At 43.1% G+C, this 19792-nt stretch overlaps 1 protein-coding gene across 2 annotated transcripts in view; it reads right to left on the reverse strand.

Annotated features, from left to right (window-relative positions):
* pacs1 (phosphofurin acidic cluster sorting protein 1) overlaps positions 1-14814 on the reverse strand; it is a 59193-nt gene extending 44379 nt beyond the window's left edge. For both annotated transcript variants that reach the window (XM_022764094.1, XM_022764093.1), the window contains exon 1: positions 14258-14814. In XM_022764094.1, coding sequence (XP_022619815.1) covers positions 14258-14412 — 155 coding nt within the window. In that variant the 5' untranslated portion in view covers positions 14413-14814. The remainder of the gene's footprint in view (positions 1-14257) is intronic.
* Between the last annotated feature and the right edge of the window lie 4978 nt (positions 14815-19792).

Here is a 19792-nt window from a genome sequence, read left to right on the forward strand (position 1 = left end):
TCAAACCACAGGAATTGGATGAGATGAAATAAAAAAGAAAGATGGAGGGATGAAAATAGAATAAAACGGGTCAAACAAGTGAGAGAAAGTGAAGGTGAGCACGTTGAGTCACGGTGCAGGAACACAACGGCTTTGCGTTCGTGAAGAGAAAAGAAAAAGAGCAAGTCACTCATGTAGCTGAATAAATATATGAATGTGTGTGTGTGTGTGTGTGTGTGTGTGTGTGTGTGTGTGTGTGTGTGTGTGCGTTTCCCCCGGAGCTAGCGTTGCCATCTGCGCACCAACGTGTAAGCACTGCTCTACGTCTGGACTGGAAAATTAAAAAAAAAAAAAAAAATTTAAAAACAAGGCTCGCTGATCACATCCAATCTCCGCTACAAACACAACTGCACAGTAATACACTTATCAGTCTGTTACGCAACCCTTTGAACAAATGGCTTGCAGAAATACATGAGCAGAAAGTGCTTTTTCTCAGCAACAGTGACAAATAGCAGCCCGTGGCCCGAATTCAATCTGTGAAGCAGGCAGAGCATTTTAAACCAGGAAGACACCCACCTTATGGTGCCTTCCAGAGGTGGCGTGTTGTTTGTGTTCATGACAAGAGCACAGCCAAATGAAAACTCAAATCTTACTTCAGGATCACGACTGACAAGTGAAACTGCGCCTTTCTCCTCTTCACTTAACCCGACAGAGGAAAAGCAAGAGAAGGAGAGAAAGTGAAACTGGAAGTTGGATGAGATTAAATGAAAAGGAAAGATGGGGGGGTGTATAAAAAAAAACCCCAAAAAAATAACAAGTCCGGGAAAGTGAAAGTGAGCACGATGAGTCATGGTGCATGAACACAATAGTTGTGTTGGTGAAGAGAAAGATCAGGAACTTCCAAACAGCATCAGTTGTTGCTGTATTTGTGGCCAAAAGCACCTGAAAGCACAAGACACAGTGTTTCCACTTCAAAACTCATCAGCACTTTCAAGGATGTTCAGGGACTTTCAGGGGCTTCTGGGAAGGAAACTACCATCATACATTTAACAAGCCAAAGACTGGCAATACTGTTAAGCACTCGCTTTAAAATTCTCATTTTATTACATTAACATTTCGAGAACAACCGGGCCCTCTCTCCAAATTTAAAACAATATTGTAATTCTTCTTGTAAACAATAGCGTCCTCAGATCATCCATGTTGTTGCACGGATACTGCACCTTTCAAGGTTTTCATCAAATTTACCTTTTGGCTGCAGCATGTGACAGAAATAACTGTCACACAGGAAGAGACTGCTGCAATAAAGTGAAACATTGCAGGGTTTGAAGATCATGACACTTGCTTATGAAACAACGGGCATTACATGAGAGAGGTTAAGGTCCCACACATCTCCTACATGAAGAGCAAAACCCACAGACTTAAAGAGTTTAAGTCACATTGTTTAAGTCGTTCTCTGTCTCTTTGTTGCCGTCTCAGATTTCTTTGAGATAGTTTTTTATTTGTAGTTCTTATGGCTTGCCTTTATGGTTGCTTTGCATGTATTTGTAGCCGTCAAAGCCCCTCGCTCTGGCTACTGTATTTAATATAAGGCCAATATAAGCTACTGTATACATTTCACTGATCAAATCACAGTCATTCTGCTTTACTTTGCATTACATGTCTATTGTATTGTTCCTTACGGCTAAGGACGCGGATCAACAACTGTGCTTAAAATTAGCAGACATGCAAGGCATTTCCATTTCCATTTCCATTTAGGAAATTTGCATTCACTGAGAGCTAGAAACAGTTGCAATGTGACACAGCGGGAGTGTAATGGAGCCCGTGACAGTGATGTTGGTACTATGGCAGCAGGTGAGTGTGTACCAGCTCAGACAGCCATAATGGCACCTCGGGTGTTGACTGCTCCAGAAAACAATGGCAGCAGAGGTGAAACAGCACTCGATGGCTGATCCATCACAGCTGCTGGGGAAGGGGAGGGTGTGACGGTGGGGCAGAGCTGTAATGGTGGCACTGGAAAGGAGAAGGCCAGCAGGGGATGGTATATCAGACGGGCTGAGTAACAGACATGAGTAGAGACAAAAGAGCTTGGGCTTAACCTGCAACAGCGAGGTCTGAGTCTGTGGGGGGGGGGGGTGGGGGGGTGGGGGGGGGGGGGGGGGGGTAAAGGAGACACAGATGGAGAGGTGAAAACACAAGAAAACAGAAATGTGAGGAGGAGAAAACAAGAGAGAAAAATGAAAGTGGAGGTGAAGAGGGAAAAGGAAGCATGTGGCAGAGCTAATTCCTCCATCAGCTCACGTCTCTCTGCCATATCTCCTCCTTCTGCCCCAGCTGCTTCCCTCCCTTTCGCCAACTCCCCCTGGCTTTGATGTCGTCCTTTTCTGATAAAGCCTGCCTTTTTTTTTTCTTCCCATCATCCTCACCCGCCCCTCTTCTTGTCACCTTCATCCACTCAAGCCCATTTTCTACCTTCCATACGCTAATCCCCCCCCCCCCCCCCCTCATCTCACACTCGGCCTCACGCTCCCTCCCCCTTGACTTTTCACAACAGGCCCTCCTGTCCTCGCTCTCCTCTGCTCCTCACCCTCTGTCTGCCTTGTTTCACGACTCGTGCATGAGAGACACAGGTTTTCCTCTGGAAAACCCAGTGGCCATGTTGTTATTCAGTATTACACCGACTTTTACTATGCCCTCAACAGTCACTACAAACTTATGCATTCAGATGCTTGGACGCTGTTTTCAGCTCGCTAGCTCGACTACAGAACAGTTTGCTGGATAAATAATCAATGACGATGGGAAAGTGTCGTCGTACATGAAAAATAACTGACTGCCAAAATAAAAGTCCCCCAGTAACAGGGCACCTCAGAGGGCTTTATCAGTGTCACTGTACATGGAGGTATAAGGTTCGAGACAACCACAATGTGGCAGGGAACCGGGCTAGTAGGCTGAAGTTTGCAAACTAGCTAAAGTATATAGAGCTGAGAAAAAACAATCGAAAAATCATTGAAAGTGCAATATAATTAGAAATAATTACAGATCATTAACGTGCTCATTTAGCATTGATTCCAGGTTTACATGAAGCTCAACATATCATGAGCAATAACTAAACTGAAGCTGAAACAATTAAAGTCAATCAATGGAGAGAAAATGCACCAAATTCTGACTGATTCACTGTTTCAGTCATTTTCAAGCAAAAAATGCCAAAACTTTACTGTTCTGCTTAATTAAATGGGACAATTTGCTGCTTGTTTTTTCATATATTTCTTTGCAGTTGATGCAACAAAACAAGCATTTTGAAAACATTGGGCTCAGAGTAATTGTGATGAATTTTATAGACTGATTAAAAACAGAATATTCATTAACAAAAAAAAAATCTGATGACGCAAAGGCTCATTAGTTGCAGCCCCATATTAAGCTGTTGATCATAACTCTGTTTTACACTGACCTTATCTGTCAGACTGGCAAAATCAGACAGATGAGTCCAGCAAAGTCCCAAAGCTTCTAATTGGCTCGGCCGTTTCTCAAGCCAAGTAAAACAGACATTTAATAGAGCAACACCAGACCTATTTGCAAATACTGACAAAATTAGAGATGAGAGCGACAGTCCAGAGGTCTGGAACAAGGCTAACTTCACCCTTCACTTCATCATTTCCTCCGCTATGGTGCCCCGAAGACGCCTCATCGCTCTCCCCTCGCCCTTTCTCGTCTTTCTTTGCTGTGCCTGTAAAGATGAACAGTCACCCTGCTGACATGAGCTGACACGCAGCCTGAAGCAAGTACACCCCGCCAGAACACACACACACACACACACACATACACATGTAGCCGCTGTAAAGTGTTATTTGATGTAAGCCGCTAGGTGAGGCAAGACTATTTGCACTCTGTGAAGCATACAGTGGTATTACGAGGCAAAAAAAATAAAAATAGAGGAACACCACACTGAAACACTCACACAAGCACCATTTAAGTGCAAGGTCAGCCAGGACACCGATTCAAGAGCTGCCAAACATAATGAAAATGACACTGCTAAAGGCAGCATTCAGCGTGAACACATAGCTTGAACAAACAATAGCACGCGCACAAAACAACATGCACACACTCCACCAACGTTTGATATAATGCGCAGGTGAGACAGGCCACATTTAAGTGCAGCAAAGAAGGTAGTGAAGATGATACTTAAAAGCTATAATAACGTGAAAACAGTGTGAACGAGCGCACACACACACACACACACACACATGTAGCATTTGATGTAGCGACGAGGTTGAGGAAAGAGGCGGCAACAGCGATGAAAATCACACCATGAAAGGCGGCGCGTTACACGAAAACACAATACACACTCTAACACACACACACACATACAGTATATGTACATAATCAGCCTTTGAATCACAGCGCACGGTGATGACAGCGGCAGCATGAATACACGCGTTTAACACAATAACACCAGCATGTGGTGGAGGATCCGAGTTCAGGCCAGATGACGGTTCAAGTAGCTGTTGTGAATGCAGTGCAACGCTGTGAGAAAAGGCTCTTAATGCGACAACAGTGTGAGCACGCGATAACACGCACACCGCCTTCATTAAATGAAAAATCTCTAGGGGAGACGAAAAAGCAGAATCAAGAGCAGCGAGAGGTTGATGAAAATGGCTCTCACCACCATCTCGCTGTATGAGCTGTGTGTACAGCTCTCTCTTTTGAGGGCTGTTTGGCTGAACATACATTACAAGACACGATGAACTGAAGTAAATGGACGCTGTTTCAAAAGGCAGAGTCTCAGCTGTGACTGAAAGACGGATTGAAAACCCCTGCGAGTGTGTTTTTCCATTTTATTATTATTTTTTTTTTGTTTTCCAATTTACCGTGTCTGCTACGAACCTCGAGGAAATGTTAACACACAGGCAGAAAAAGGGGAAGTTTCGTGTGGTAGAGCAAACACACGCCCGAAGACTTGCCAGTTAGGAAGATATTGCATTGACACTTAGATACATTCACTAAGCCTACAACCCTAACTAGGAAAAGGGCTGTGTTGGCGGGGATATGTAGAGAAGGTATTATCATTATTTCATAATGATTATTATAATATGTATATAGATACCAAAAACAGCGCACAACAGTTCTGTTATACTAACAGGCAGGGTTTTACAACTCAGGAAATCACAGTGGCAATTATTTTATCTTTCATTGTGACGATCATGAGGTAAACACTAGAAATAAATCCATGCTACAAAATACTGTACCAGGAGAGTGTGCCTGCATGTATGCGACGCAGCGTTTCGCTGGATGACGTTGCGTTACGTTCAGCTTTTTTTTTGCCAAACGACCCTGCATTATTTTGCCAGGCTGCTTTTTTTCCCACATAGGATTAAGATTATTCTAAATACAGTCTTACCCTAAACTAAACCATAACCACTACATCCGGCTTGTAACAGGGTTTCTTCCCCTCTGTCAACCTTTGCAACATACAATTACACAGACCATATGTGGATCTAGTCTAAGCTCTACACTTACCCGAACCCAACCTATTACCCGAGTTTAAATTTAAGTTTACCTTGTAGGGACCAACTTTTTGTCCCCAAACGAACTCATTTCAGTCCACACAAAGCAAGTAGGGGACTACACACTCATGCATGAACACATGCAGGCTGAGGTGTCTTGTGTGTTTAAAAAAAAATGACCTCTTGCTCTTTCACTCACTTTTTTCCAGCAAGCTTCTCCCTCATGTTTCTCTCCGTCTCTTGCCTTCATTCACTTCCAACCTCTCTCCCTCTCTCTCTCTCTCTCTTCATCCCTTTCTGTCTTGCTCTACTTCCCACAGCCACAGGCAAGGACACAAAGAGGCCTGTTACTTCCTAAGGAGGGCAGAATCAACCCTTACATACACACACACACACACACACACACACACACACACACACACACACACGTAGCACATTCAGCTCTGTCAAAATCTATCACATATGTTCACAAAACAAAAGCAGCCTGTGTGAGGTTATTATATGTTGAAGCATTTGTCAACTGCAAAAAACCAAAACAAACCAAAGCAAACACACCAAAAAAAACAGAAAAACAGTGACCACAAGTTGTTGTTGTTGGCAGGTTTGCTAATCATGTTTTTGCAAGTTTGCATTTTGTTATCCAGACCACAGCCCTGTGCTCTGGGTTGAGAGACTGAGCATGTGACCTGCAGAATGTGTGTGTGTGTGTGTGTGTGTGTGTGTGTGTGTGTGTGGGTCAGACAAGATAAGCTAGTGCTTGTGTTAACAGAAAGTGAAAAATGTCTGTTGCTGGTGCATGTGTCTGCGGTTCATTAACTATGTGCGAGTTTACAATGAAAATAAAGCTTCCCTCGGTTAGAGGCTCCTGCAGGAGCATACGGCAGGATCCCTCTTTTTGTTGTCACACACAACACCAGCGCACACGCACAATACAATTGACCCTTCGTTAAAGCGATTACAGATTAATGAGCAGAGCACCCGCTTAATCCAGTTTAGCTTGAGATGGGGAGACGATGCCATCGGAGCTCACTGTCCGCCGTCGTGCACAACCACACGTTGCTGGATTGGTTACCGTGGAACGTAAAACCTCTACATGAGTGGGCGCTCATATTAGCTTCCTGGTTATCAGCCAATCAGAGGCTAATACAGCCATCATAATGGGCTGAGAGTATCGGAGTGACAGTGCGAGGCGAGTTCAGAGGCAGCTGCTGAGCCAGAAAGAGTAGTCAGGATATGTTTGTTTTCCCATCCTGCGTCTCTTTACATAGCAGTGCCTCTGTGTCTGATCTGGTTAAACCTGAATGCATCCAGTCAAACTTAAGTTGCTGCAAAATATAAAATTCTGACTCTTAAAATAATTGTGGGACATATGCTTATTCGCTTTCTTGCTGAGAGTTCAATATAAAAAAAGATTGTGCATTAAATTTGAAGCTATGAGACAGGAGACAGTCAGTGAATCTCAGCGGGAGAAAGACAGACTGGCTCTGTCCAAGGGTAAATGGAAAAACAGGGTGGTACTGATCTTCTTATCCCACTCCAAAAATGAATGAACTATTCTTTTAACTGTGCACTGTTGTAATTAGTTTTTGTCATTTGTCATTTTTCATGTTATTTTGGAACTGATTTCAATAGGTTTTGCTGTTATTGAGGTAAAACATTAGGTAATACTAATGTATTACCTCTTATGTCACACATGTAAAAAATATTGTCATGTATGGAGGGAAAGGTTTCTGCTGCCATCACTCTCTCTCAACTCAACTGGTGAATGAAACCAAGTATAGGAGGCTTTTCTTTCCTGAAAAAAATATCTATAAAGCATCACTAGAAAAAAGATTAGAGAAGTGCCAATGCTCAATCATAAATCAGAATTGTACAGTTTTGTTAAATGCAAACAGAGCACAACAACACTACCAATGTAACACACTCAAACTATCTAAACAAGGTAGGGAAAAAAAAAACAATTAGATGAAATTTATAAATAGTTCTCAACTAAAACAACCTCAAACTCCTGCAGAATTGAAGAAATGTCAATAAATTTTAGTGACTAATCCTTAAACACAGGTACCATGTCAAGGTCAATCTGTGTTAAGTGCATTACAAGCTTGTGTTATCACCCAGGGGAAACTGTGTAACACGAGCTGGAGAGGATTAAAGTCCGATGCTTGTGTTGTTTGCATGGACATGCGGACATACAGTGGCAGCACAGGAGCACAAATGTTGTGTTTATGTGTGTATGTGTTTATTACAAGTCCTTGTGTGTACCTGCAGTAAACTACTCCAAACTTTAACAGTGTTCACTGTGCAGTCAGTAAGAGAAATGTTCCAGACGACTTCCTCCAAGGATACTTCAGAGATGAGTCAAATGTAAACAAACTGAGGCATCCAGCAAATGAAAAGTTTAACCCTAACCACCGGACTTTTATTTTTCCATCTCGTATTCCCATCTAAGCAACTCACGTTTCAACAGGCTGAAAATGGGATTATGCAAAAAACACAGTGTGAGCGTTGTGTGTCGGCATGATTTGTGTTTCCCACACAGCGTGTTTGTTTATGTAACTGGATGCCACAGAATCCTTGTTTATAACACATTGGATGAACAGTGAAACATATGTCAGTGACACTGTCCGTGAATAGGTGTCACTACACCTTAGAAATGTGTGTGTGTGTGTGTGTGTGTGTGTGTGTGTGTGTGCGTGTGTGTGTGTGCGTGTGTGTGTGTGTGTGTCTGCACTAGCTGCCAGATGGGAGTGCAAGATTCCACAGCAGGGGGATTACTGCCAGGAGACAGGCAGTGGAGCTCTCAAAAACATGTAAATATTATAATACCGCAACAAAGACCTTACTTGACTACGGCAGTGTTACAGCCTGACTGACCACAACCTCTCCACTGCAGCAGCAGCAGCAGCAGCAGCAGGACTCCTCTCTCTTCCAAAATGCATGTAAGACATAAGATGATATTTCTACTGGAAATTGTGTTTGAAAAAGTGGTGGTCACATAACATCGTCACGGACTAGAAAATTGTAATTAGAACAAGTTAGCTGATTTAACATGGAGGAGTTTCTGATGACTCATGTAACATCCTCTGCCGCTATTGAAGAAGAAAAATTCACAGTCAAGAGAAAAGGAGTCAAAAACGTGTCTTGACATCTTTACAGCGGAAACGTACCGGGCTCCAAATGAAGAGCTGAAAAAATGCTAACAGCCAGAGAAACTCATTCAGACCACTTCCAAAGGCCTGACAACGTGTGTCACCGTGTGAGAATGTGACAAGCTGCACAAATGTGGCATTTACATCAATGGGAGCATTTCATGTTTCACTTTAAGAGAGGAAAGGCTTCAAAAGTTGAGACTCTCGTCTAAAGGTGTTTTGTATCTTCAAAAGGTCTTTCTTCTTTTCTTTTTTTTTCAAAATCAGATGTTGATAAAATTGGCAACCTAAAATCAGGGTCATCCAATGTGGTCCCTGAGCCTGAGCAGCACCCAAGGGAACCAGATCAGGTTTTAAGGTCTGATACCAATACTGATACTTTCATTTTAACTCACACTGTTCCCTCGTGAATTTTGGTCTTAGTTTTAGGGAAGTGTATAAGAGCGTATTTATGCCACAATTGGGCATTACAGTGCTGAAAGACATACCAATGTAATTCTTTTGAGTGGGTTGGCAGCTGGGTGTGAGGTTTCACCGCAGGTTTCTACATCCTGCCAGCCTTCAAGCTTCAAGCCATTTCAAATACAATATTAGCACTATAAATGAAAATGAAAAACACAGGCCCGAGTCTTTGTAAATCCACTGGATAAACAGATCATTAAAGATAATAATGAGCATGTCATCATCGCTCATCTCCCCCTGGGGCTTAAGGTTGGGAGGCTATGCTATCAGAAATTAGAAATTATGATGGAAAGTCAGGGTGAGGAGGAGGAGGTGGTTTGCACTTTGCACTCTCTCTCTCTTAATCTCCAAAAAGCGAGCCGAGCCGCGAAGGAAACTTCAGACCTCTCGGTCACTCAGCTGCGCGGAAGAACGAGCAAGTGCCAGGGCATGTGGCAAAGCCAAAGCGTCTTAATGACTGGCACTACCCGGCCTGTGTGTGTGTGTGTGTGTGTGTGTGTGTGTGTATGTATGTGATAGCCTGTTGCCCCCCCCCCACATTTCTTTCCATTAGTGTGTGTTCAGCAGCCGGGGTTTGGGGGGCAGGGAGGATAATGTAACGCTGACACTTGAGGAACGGCGAGTGTCGTCCCTCCATTGTCTTGTGGAGCAATTATAGCAAACGAGTCTAACAAATGCACAATGTATAATTCAGAACATCCTGCATTTCTGCACCGCGCTTCTTCATGCCAACAGTATTCGTTACCAGCCCAGTAGATAAGCATCTATTTTTAATGTAATGACCCTGCTGTTTTCACTTATTTATATGTTTATTACAGCTCTAAATGTTAAGGCTTTTAGCTGATGATCTTTTGAGGAGCTTTCTAAAATCACTGTTATCTTGTATTATGGTTCATCATTTTTGGCTCATGCGGGTTTAACAACAAAGCAAACACAACTTGTAAATTCTCCAGAGAGTGGTGAACCATGCAATCACAAAAAGGAGAGTTTCGGAGTTGTTTATTCGATTAGAAAAGGAAATCCATTGGCTAATAAGACACATGAATGTTCTTTGAATCATAGTTGAGATGGTTATGTTGTGCATTTAGTGAACAGTTAAAGCCAGGAGGCAATTAACTTGTCTTAGCATAAAGACTGGAGTCAGCTAGCCAGCCTCTGTCAAAGTCAGACTTTAAAAATCTGCCTACCAACACCTCTGAAGCTAAATAATTAACAGGTTGTACCTTGTTTGCTTAACGCGCACACAGACTGAGAAGTAAATATGACGATTTGTGGTTTTATCCTGAGTTACAGAGCTGTAGAGAGCCAGGCTAGCCGTTTCCCTATAGCTTTCAGTCGTTGTGCTAAACTAAAATAAGCTAATCACCTCCTGTCTCTAGCTGCAAAGTTGGTGTCAATTTTCTCATCTCACTCTCTGCAAAAAGCAGATAAGAGCATTTCCCCAAATGTCAAACCATCCCTTTAAGTAGCCTAAATGTTAAGTATATGCTCCTGTCTTTTGTAGCAAAATACTTGGGTTATAACATAAATATGCCAACTTAACTGTTTGAGCCCTTTAAAAAGGATCCCATTGTGAAAACAAGTTCATTAGACCAGTAGTTCCTAATCTGGGAGTCAGGACCGCCCAGAGGGGGATTACAACATAAATCTGAACAGTTGCGAGATAACTAAACAGAAGAGGAAGGCAGACAGAGCCATTTTTGTTTCATAAAATTTCTTTTTCTGATTTTTTTTCTTGTAAATTACTGCGAGATTTCACATCTTCAGGCTCCCAAAAAATATTCTAATGAAAGCGTCTGCATGATTGGTTGAACTGCGTAGACGTGCAGCCTGTGACGTCTAGACAAAAGCCTCTCTCCCTCGCCATCCTCCAAGTCAGTCTCCACACTCCTTCCTATGGATCTGATCTCTGGGAAAGAGATTCCTCTATTCACTCAAAGCGCCGTGAAGCACAGAGCAAAGACCTAGCTTCCATCTATGGACCTAAGGCGTGGGACTTTCCCCCCTCTGCTCGTCAAGGAAGCCTTCTTTAATAATGCAAGGCGAGGATCTCTGCGACAGGGCCCATTCCTGGAATACCTGACACAGGGTAGCTGCAGGAGGAGGCCTTAACTAAACTCTGCTGGATGCTGGAATCCGAACCATTTGTGGTGCGAACATTGGCAAACGCTGTCGACATTCCACCTGGCAGTAACACTAAATACACCTGAGAACTGCTGATCTTTATACACTACAGCCTCTAAATATGTATGAGGTGAGGCTTCGAGGCTGGTGGAGCAGCTACTGTACTCATCAGTGGGATTATTTGACTGCAGAAAATGAGCGTTTCATGCCCTGTGGTGAGGGAGACGAACCAATGAAGCGTGCAGAGAGGGGGGATAGTGGCAAGCACCCGTTTATGTTGTATGTGTGTGTGTGTGTGTGTGTGTGTGCTGATGACACTGCAGAACCAAGAAGAGACAGAGAAGAGAGGAATCACCCTCCGCACCGCGCTGAAAGAGCTGGTCTAGAGCCAGTGAAATGATTTATTCCTCTCTGGTAAAGAATAGAATAGAAGGTCAGGAGGGCTGAACACAGAAATGACCTCAGAGGCACTCACGCTGTGTTGATGGGTATGAGGAAGGGTGGGGCTGGTTTTCAGATGAGCCCTGTGCCCTTCAAAACAAATATTCGGGGTATCCCGGTTGCTCAGGAAGACGGATATGGCCCGCTCGCAAGATTTGACTCATATCTGCTGTGATATTATCTCTCGTGCTTGAATATTTCCTGTCACTCCCCTATTGAATATGATCAAAAAACAAACAAGTGGTTGGTTGATATGTTTATCATTTTTCCAGATTCTCTACAAACGGGGCAAGCAACCGAGCGCATGTTTATGCTGGCAGGGAAAACTCAACCTACAGCACTGCATAAACAACATACCTAGTGGCATTGTGGGTAGACAGGAAGAGGTTAGAGCAAAAACACCTCAGCTAGAGGGTGAGGGAAAGGGGGGGGGGGGGGTGTTCTTAGTCCTTGTTGCAGGAACAAAGATTAAGCTACAAGAAAGCCAACAAGAAGCAAATAGGTCAAACTGGGCTGAAGGCAAAACATCAACATTGACTGTATCTCAAGTCAATAGGCGATGCAGGTTCTCCTGGCTGTGCCACAGATTAGCTGTCAGCCCCCGTTCTGAAGACTTTCCTGTTGCCTGTGTCTGTGAGAAAATCCTATTTAAATGTAGATGACACAGCCACCGCTTCTACCTCCATCTCCCAGTCCCATCCTCCGTATCTTCACCACCACCACCACCACCCCACCCTCATTTTTTTTCTGGCTCCGTGAGTCTCTCTCTGTCGCTGCAACTGCAGTGAAATCGAAGATATTTGACGGACCGTGACGCCTGCAGGAAAAAAGGCCCCCCCCCCCCCCCAAAAAAAAACACACACACACAATCACACTTTGAAGCACGATGCCAAGATAAACAAATCAACTGTGGCTATATGGCGCACATACACAAAGAAGGTGATAATGCACATCTTAAAAGAAAGGTCAGGAGGAAAGATATTCAAAATGTGGGCTAAGAATGGATGTTTTATTCATGCGTGCTGTTCAAAAATATAGATCCAAAACTGTATCATTTATTTACAAGCGCATGGTGAGCACACACACATTGCCAAAATACTAAGAAGCAAAAATACACCCTTGAGGCTTTGCTTCTAACCCAGTAAAGCCCCAAAGCATTTCAAAAAGCTGCATTAAGATGTCAGCATGTGAGCTTTGTGTGATGCTTTTACCAGCATGCTTTATTCCCACTAATTGCTTTCAGTAACATAAACATCTGGGCTCATCTCAGAGGATAAGGTTCAGTTTGCTGACCAGAAAATGAAATACAATTTGAGCGTAAACTTCAGCCACAAATTCAGATTTCCCAGCCAAGGTTAACTGGTGATAACTGCAAATAAAATGTAGAAATGTTTTTAAATCAGTTCTACAAAGAAAATGTCATGCTTTTCTTTTACTACATTCCCCTGCACAGTTTGATTTGTTGTAAAAAAAAAAAAATCCATCATCAACACTCCAACTGTATGTTTAGCCGGGCTTGTGATCAGATGAGCGGCACTTCAGTCACCGTGGTTAACCTTTGACCTTGAATCTAACCCATGACCACAGTTATTACGGCGGCATCATAAATATGGAAAGACAGACTTCAGCTGGAGTCTGAATGTGACATCTGATGTGTATCTTTTCAATGCAGATAAAACTATCACAGGTCGCAAGTGTATCTGCTTCTGTCAGCAGCCTGACACACATGCCAGCCGGCCGGATCCCTCCACAGACTGGCTGTGGAATCTTTCAGTCAAACAAAAGAAGCCTACTTGAATGCCTTTGTTTGGGGCTAAGCTTATGATAAGGTGTCTCGCCTACTATGACCTTGCTGCACTGCCCACATGAACGCACACAACAACTTTCATTGCATCACAGCCAACAGTGATCCAGGATGTCAAGGAAACAGGCGAAAAATGTGATCAAAAATGAGTCATTTCTGCCTCAAAGATCATTCCCACCTGCCTCTTCTTCCAGTAACCAATGTGTCACAGCACCTGACGTTAGAGCTAGATCATACATGGATACAAAATCCCCTTCTGTAGTTGCAGTGACAGTCTGCAACCCAACGCTTCATCAGTCTTTGTGTCTGCATTGATCAGGTGGGTAACAACTGAGGCCATCTCCTGCTGGGGAAAGGCTGCAGCTGCCCCAACACAAACACTCTTATTAGCATTAAAGATAACCAGGGGACATGTCTGCTTGTGCTATCTATAACATTAAGGTTGTAAAAAGCTCCTGGGTAATGAACTGGTGGTCAAACTGGGGTCTGAGGATCTGTGAGGGGCACGTGGGCCTTAAAAGGGGTCCAATCAGATGTAGAGAACAAGTGAATATGTCAATTTTATAAAAGAAAATGGTAATTATTGATTTTAATGTGATTCCCATATATCAATACTACATCAAAAGAAATAATATGACATGTGAGGTGAGGCAGTCATGGCTGTTTGTCTATGTGAAAATCCCCAGTGTAAACAGACAGATTGGGACATTTCCCATTCACAACCAGCCCAGAAAATGATTAAATCATACCCGGCTCTTGCCCGCCCACCCCCTTTTTTAACCGTGGCCCCTGTCACATACCTCGGCACACAGCTGGGTGAGGAGCGGTCCACCTCCCAGGTAGCGTACAGGTTCATGTGGACCGGCCGGTTGGAGGTGATGCTGACCGGTTTGGAGGGCTGCATGTGCGGCGAAGGGACGCCCCCAGTCCGCGGGAGCCCTCCTCGCTCCGACATCCTGGAGGCTGAAAACGGGCGTTCAGACGGAGCTAATGGGAGGAATACCCGTAGTAGCCTGGCTTCTCCGTGTGTGTGTGTGTGTGTGAGAGAGAGATAGAGAGTGTGCTGTCCTTTTTTCGGTGCTGTCGGTCCTCCTCCTCCTTCCTTTAGCCTTGCTTTTTCAGGCGGTGCAAATGCGTAAAACGCTCCCGTACAGTCAGTGCAAACGGAAAGTTGCTAATCGCCGCCTGATAGTGAAAACATTGCAGTCGTCGGGCAGGGGGGGGGGTTGTACCCGAAGGCAGGCGGCAAAAACCCCGCGTCTGTCTCCGTGTGTCTCCCTCTCTCTCTCTCTCTGCTCCTGCGCTTCAACTTCGTGTAGGCTCGGTGTGCTGCTGGTTGTCGGTGCAGGAAGCGGAAATTTTCTCTCGCAGAAGTCGCACAATGAGCAGAAAGCAGCAGCGAGCTACGCCTCTTCAGTTAGAGGACGTAAGTGACTCCTGAGGCCACGAGCGCGGGGGAGGGGTGGGGGGGCGGTGGGTTGGTTGGTGGGGTGGTGGCCAATAGTAAGCTGTAGTTATGTTACTGTAATTTTTTAAATCATGCGTTTCATTTCATTATTATATAGTTGTCTCTGATTTTTTTATACACATTTCCTTTAGCATATGTGTACATCAACGAGTATTTGCAGTATATCGGTATATATTTAGTATATATGTTTTTGTGGCATGTGATTCGATTGTCCAATTTGTTTTTATTTTTAAAGGTTGTGCTACATTACACTTAGGCTAAAATCACTGAACTAGACGGAGGGATAGAGATTTGTTTTAAATTTATATAATATTTTTTATTATTTTCATTTGTTTTTTTTTTTAGCCTATTGTTCTATTCTACTATTCCATTCTATTGTTTACTTTCAAGATTTAATTTATTAATTTATAATATAATTTTTAATAATAACAATAATTTTGGCATATGAGGTTAACTAGTTAACCCATTACATGTAGGCTAGATGTCATACCTCCTGACCATGTGGGATATATTGAATATATTCTGCTATTATATATATATATATATATTTATGCTATTACTGTATCTAATACAGTATATATAGTCAGAATATCTCTATATAAGCCAGTAGACATATGGTAGTATAATATATCAGTACTGATTATTTTCATCTTACATGGAAAAAAAGGTAAAAACATGAAATGTACCTACAGGTACAGCTGCCTTAAAGGCGTGGTCAGTGTTTTGGCTATATTGTGCATTAACCTAAAGCCAACTAACAACAGCATTTTGCAGTGTCAAAGGTCAGTAAAAAGGTTGCAATTCACCTGGACAGGACTGTATATTGAATATTTTATGGTTATCATTAAATAAACAAATCAAATTGATTATCAACACCAATAGCACACACTGGAACAACACCTTTTCCGCCTTAAGAGTGGCACTGATTTAAACCATTGATAAACTTTGGAGCTAATATTTACCCATCATTCACTGCTTTTCCACTCACTCCACCTGAATATTACTTCCTGTATCTGAAGAGAACTCTTTCATACATAAACCTTATGTGTATTCTGGCAGGTTACTGAGGATCAGTATATGGGTAAGCTTTGTGGATTGTTCTGTTTTAGGCCCATATGGCACAATGACTGGAGTCTCAGGTGTTGCTGAAATTATTCCCATTAGTCATACACACATAAGAGATTACACACACACACACACACCTTCTTTCATCTGTTATGAGCAGACAAATATACAAAGGTGAAAAACCGGTTACAGTCTGTGGATTCAGCTCAACTGTCATATATGACAAGAAGAGAGAAACCCCAGCTATTAATGTCCAGGGCTTGTTAGTCTCACATCCAGAGGGCTGATTATGAGGTGATAATGTGGTGTTCATGTATTTTTCCACTTCTGTTTCATCAACTAGAAGCCTTACTTCACCCTTTTCCCCTCTAAAACAGACACCATGGTGCAGGTCTCCCAGGGTTTGGCTGCCTGACAATGCAGCATGAAACAGGTGACAAAGGCTCACGTAACAAATACAGGGCTATGATTACAATCTCTGGATCTGAATATGAATCAGAAGTCACCGACGTCACTGCAAGGCTGGTTGCCATCAGCTTGACGTTTCTCTATGGGCAGATTATCACAGCTGTGATCGGGGCTTACAACAACATTATGGTCATGGATGGATGTGTGCTGCTCTGACTGGCTGAGGATACACACACAACTAGAAACATAATGAACATTTACCACAACATTCTTATTGAGATTTAGACAAAGTCTCCCTGAGGATTATGCTACCTTCAGGGAATGTTGGAAATATGACAATTGAACAAATGAAAACAAAATGACTGGAGGCTGTTGCTTGTTGAAGAGTAAATAACCACTGGTAATAATGCTGTAACAGAGAGCAAACAGTTAGTGTGTACTGTATGTTAGTGTTGTATGCTTGTGCAGTATGTTCTCTCTGTAACTTTCATCATGCATATTTGTTTATATGAAAACCATTAAGACGTCAGTTACATGGATTTTTAATTACAGCACTGTGCTGCTTGAGTCTTGGTTAAAAAAATTAGCTACTACAAAGAAAAATGTTGGTATTTCCAACCACAAGTACTTGATAAACAAGTTTAAGTTCAACATGAGTATGAAAGGCTATAATCATAGTCAAATTTGAAGCTGGTTTGTATACCTCCTCTTACAACATGCCAATTTAACCACAGTAGAACTCAGCCTTTTGGCATTTGCTGTCAGTTTTGTGTTTTCTCATGTCATGCTGCCATTAGACGTGGTAAACCTCTCGCAGGTCTCATTCCTCTTCGACTGAAGGTTTGACACTCGGTGCAATCAGCTGCTTCACTGATGAGCTAGAATTAAAACCATGCAGACTCTCTGTTGTCAGTGCCTCGCTCTGGATAATCAGCTGAATGACTTAAATGCAGTGCAAAACCCCTGCTCTTTTTAACACGCTTCTCCCACCACCAGCTCCTGCCATTGATAAAGAGATTAGAATCAAGCAGATTAAAACATGGTCACGGGATAATCCTGGGTTACTTTTTACACAGCGCCCCAAATCTGCCAGGTCATCAAGTGACACTGGACACGCTCCAAATCCAACGTCAAAGTCAATTAAGTTTATTCCTTCTCTTATGCAACACAGCGATACTTCCTATATGTAGAGCTATGCAGCATGCATTTACATTGTATTGGGCAGTGTATACAGTATTTGCATTAAAATGGAATTCCTTGGCGTAATGCCAGAGTTTTACCTGTTCCCATCTGAATTATATAGATGTGCAGATGATTTCTCCTTTCAAAATGCACAAAATGCATATATATATATATATATATATATATCATGGCTGAAACTAATGACCATTTTAACTATTGATGAATCTATTCTTATGGGACTGCTGAAAATGACTTTATCAATGTAAAATTATAGTTTTACAAGTCATTTAGGAACAAAGGCAGAGACTCTTTTAAACTCTGATTGCAGGAGTAAACAATAACAAAACACTGAATGGATGGTTGGCTCTGTGGGCAGTATCATCACAGTCTGTCGGCCATATTGAAACAATGAGGGGCGCTGGCAGGTGAAGATATGCTTACATGCCAGGAGATGATGTCATTAGGGGCAACTGTCCCACTCTCAAGCGTGTAACTGTGAAAATGGACATTTGTCGTCACAAATAAGACTATGCAAATACCCACTGCAACCATCAGTAGTAGTGGTGTTGTATTTTTAAGACAATGAAGGCGTTTTGTTTGAACATGCTACTGCTCCCTGTGAATGTGAACGCGTGTGCACTAGTGACCGAGTCATTACAGGGCTGCCGCAGCTATTTAGGTCACTGTGCTTCCTAGATGGTCAGGTGACTGTCACGTTAAGAGTCATCTACTGCCCCCAAGCGGTGGAAACGTGGAATGCACCTTGTTGTATTGGAAAACAACGGCAGCAGCAAGGGGCCTTCATGTTTGTGAGAATTAATGAGTCATTACTTGAAAGTCTGAGACATTAACCCCCAAGTCCCTCATGCATGTGGTGCTCCCCTGTTCACACTGCGATGACATCAGTGTTACCACAGCAACCGATTTGGTAAAAGACCTGAGTCAGTTGATCTTTTATAATAAGAAAGGTTGTCTGTCTCGGGCCAGGCCCCGATGCCCCACCTGGTGGAGCATGTGCCATTTGGGCTTAGTCTTTGCCCCGACGGCCTGGGTTTGAGTCTGGCCTGTGGCCCTTTGCTGTGTACCATCCTCTCTCTCTCTCTCTCTTATGACTGTAATAAAGGCAAAAGCCTGAAAAAAATAACTTAAAAATGAAAGATAGTCTGTCTCCAACTTTCTCTCTGAGTGATCATGTTACAGTTAATTACAGCTGAACTCACAGCTCAGTCTTTATCTTTCATTTATGTATTTGGTGATTTTGTCAGACGAAGTCAGTTAGCCTATAAAATCAGGATTTGACCAGAGGCGGTCCAGACATATACCAGGCTTAGGCCTATAGTTGTTGGCTGCTGAATTGAGACACAGCTTCGATGTATCTGATCATAAATTGTGACGTCATTTGGAGGTTCCATCAAAAAACCTGTGTAGTGATGTCATAATGTCACAAAGATTCCATAATGTATGTGCCTTTGATGCGTCACTAAGTTTCCCAGGTTCAGAATTAGTTTCCCCGCCAGAGAATACTAAACATCACACCATTTACAGTTGCAGCGTACTGGACGACACACAAGTCAAAAATCCCAGAGAAGAAAACGACTTGACAGATATCATGAAGCCATCGCAGAAAAACACGGAGGCTTCTGATTCTCCCGCCTGCAGATGTGAAGACACAAGCGGGATAGATTATGACAAGCTCCACATATTCATCACGGTGCTGACGCTGAAAGTGCTGAAGAAGTGTGGCGTCGCCATAACCCGCAAGCAGGATGAGTGGGTGACCCGCACCAAACGTCTGTTGGAAAAGATCGAGGACGGACTCACTGTCCGTCGAGGATTCTGCCCCGATATCAAAGACGCCAAGCGGGTCTGCAAGGCTGTGGTCAAAGACCTGCAGAAAAAGTTCGGCGGAAAACGCAAACTGGAGACTGCGATTCTGTTAGAGCAACCGTCTCTGGAAACTGTCGTGGCAAAGTGTTTTCAGCAGCACATCCTGCAGCTGTCGCGCTCTGCTTGGCCCGAAACCAACGACTACAGCGTCTGGAAGTTTACTCTGGACTTCCTGTTGGCCGCTTCAATAGTAATCGCAGGCTCATTATTATTATTATTATTCGTATAAACATCCAGAAGCTTTAGAGCCCGCTGGCAGGTGGAGTAGGTCATAACACACAACAGCATTGGCCTGTCCCCTGTCAGAAAAGGGCCTCATAGTGGA

Source organism: Seriola dumerili, unplaced genomic scaffold (assembly GCF_002260705.1).
Source record: "Seriola dumerili isolate Sdu_G_001 unplaced genomic scaffold, Sdu_1.0 BDQW01000531.1, whole genome shotgun sequence".
Lineage (NCBI taxonomy): Eukaryota > Metazoa > Chordata > Actinopteri > Carangiformes > Carangidae > Seriola > Seriola dumerili.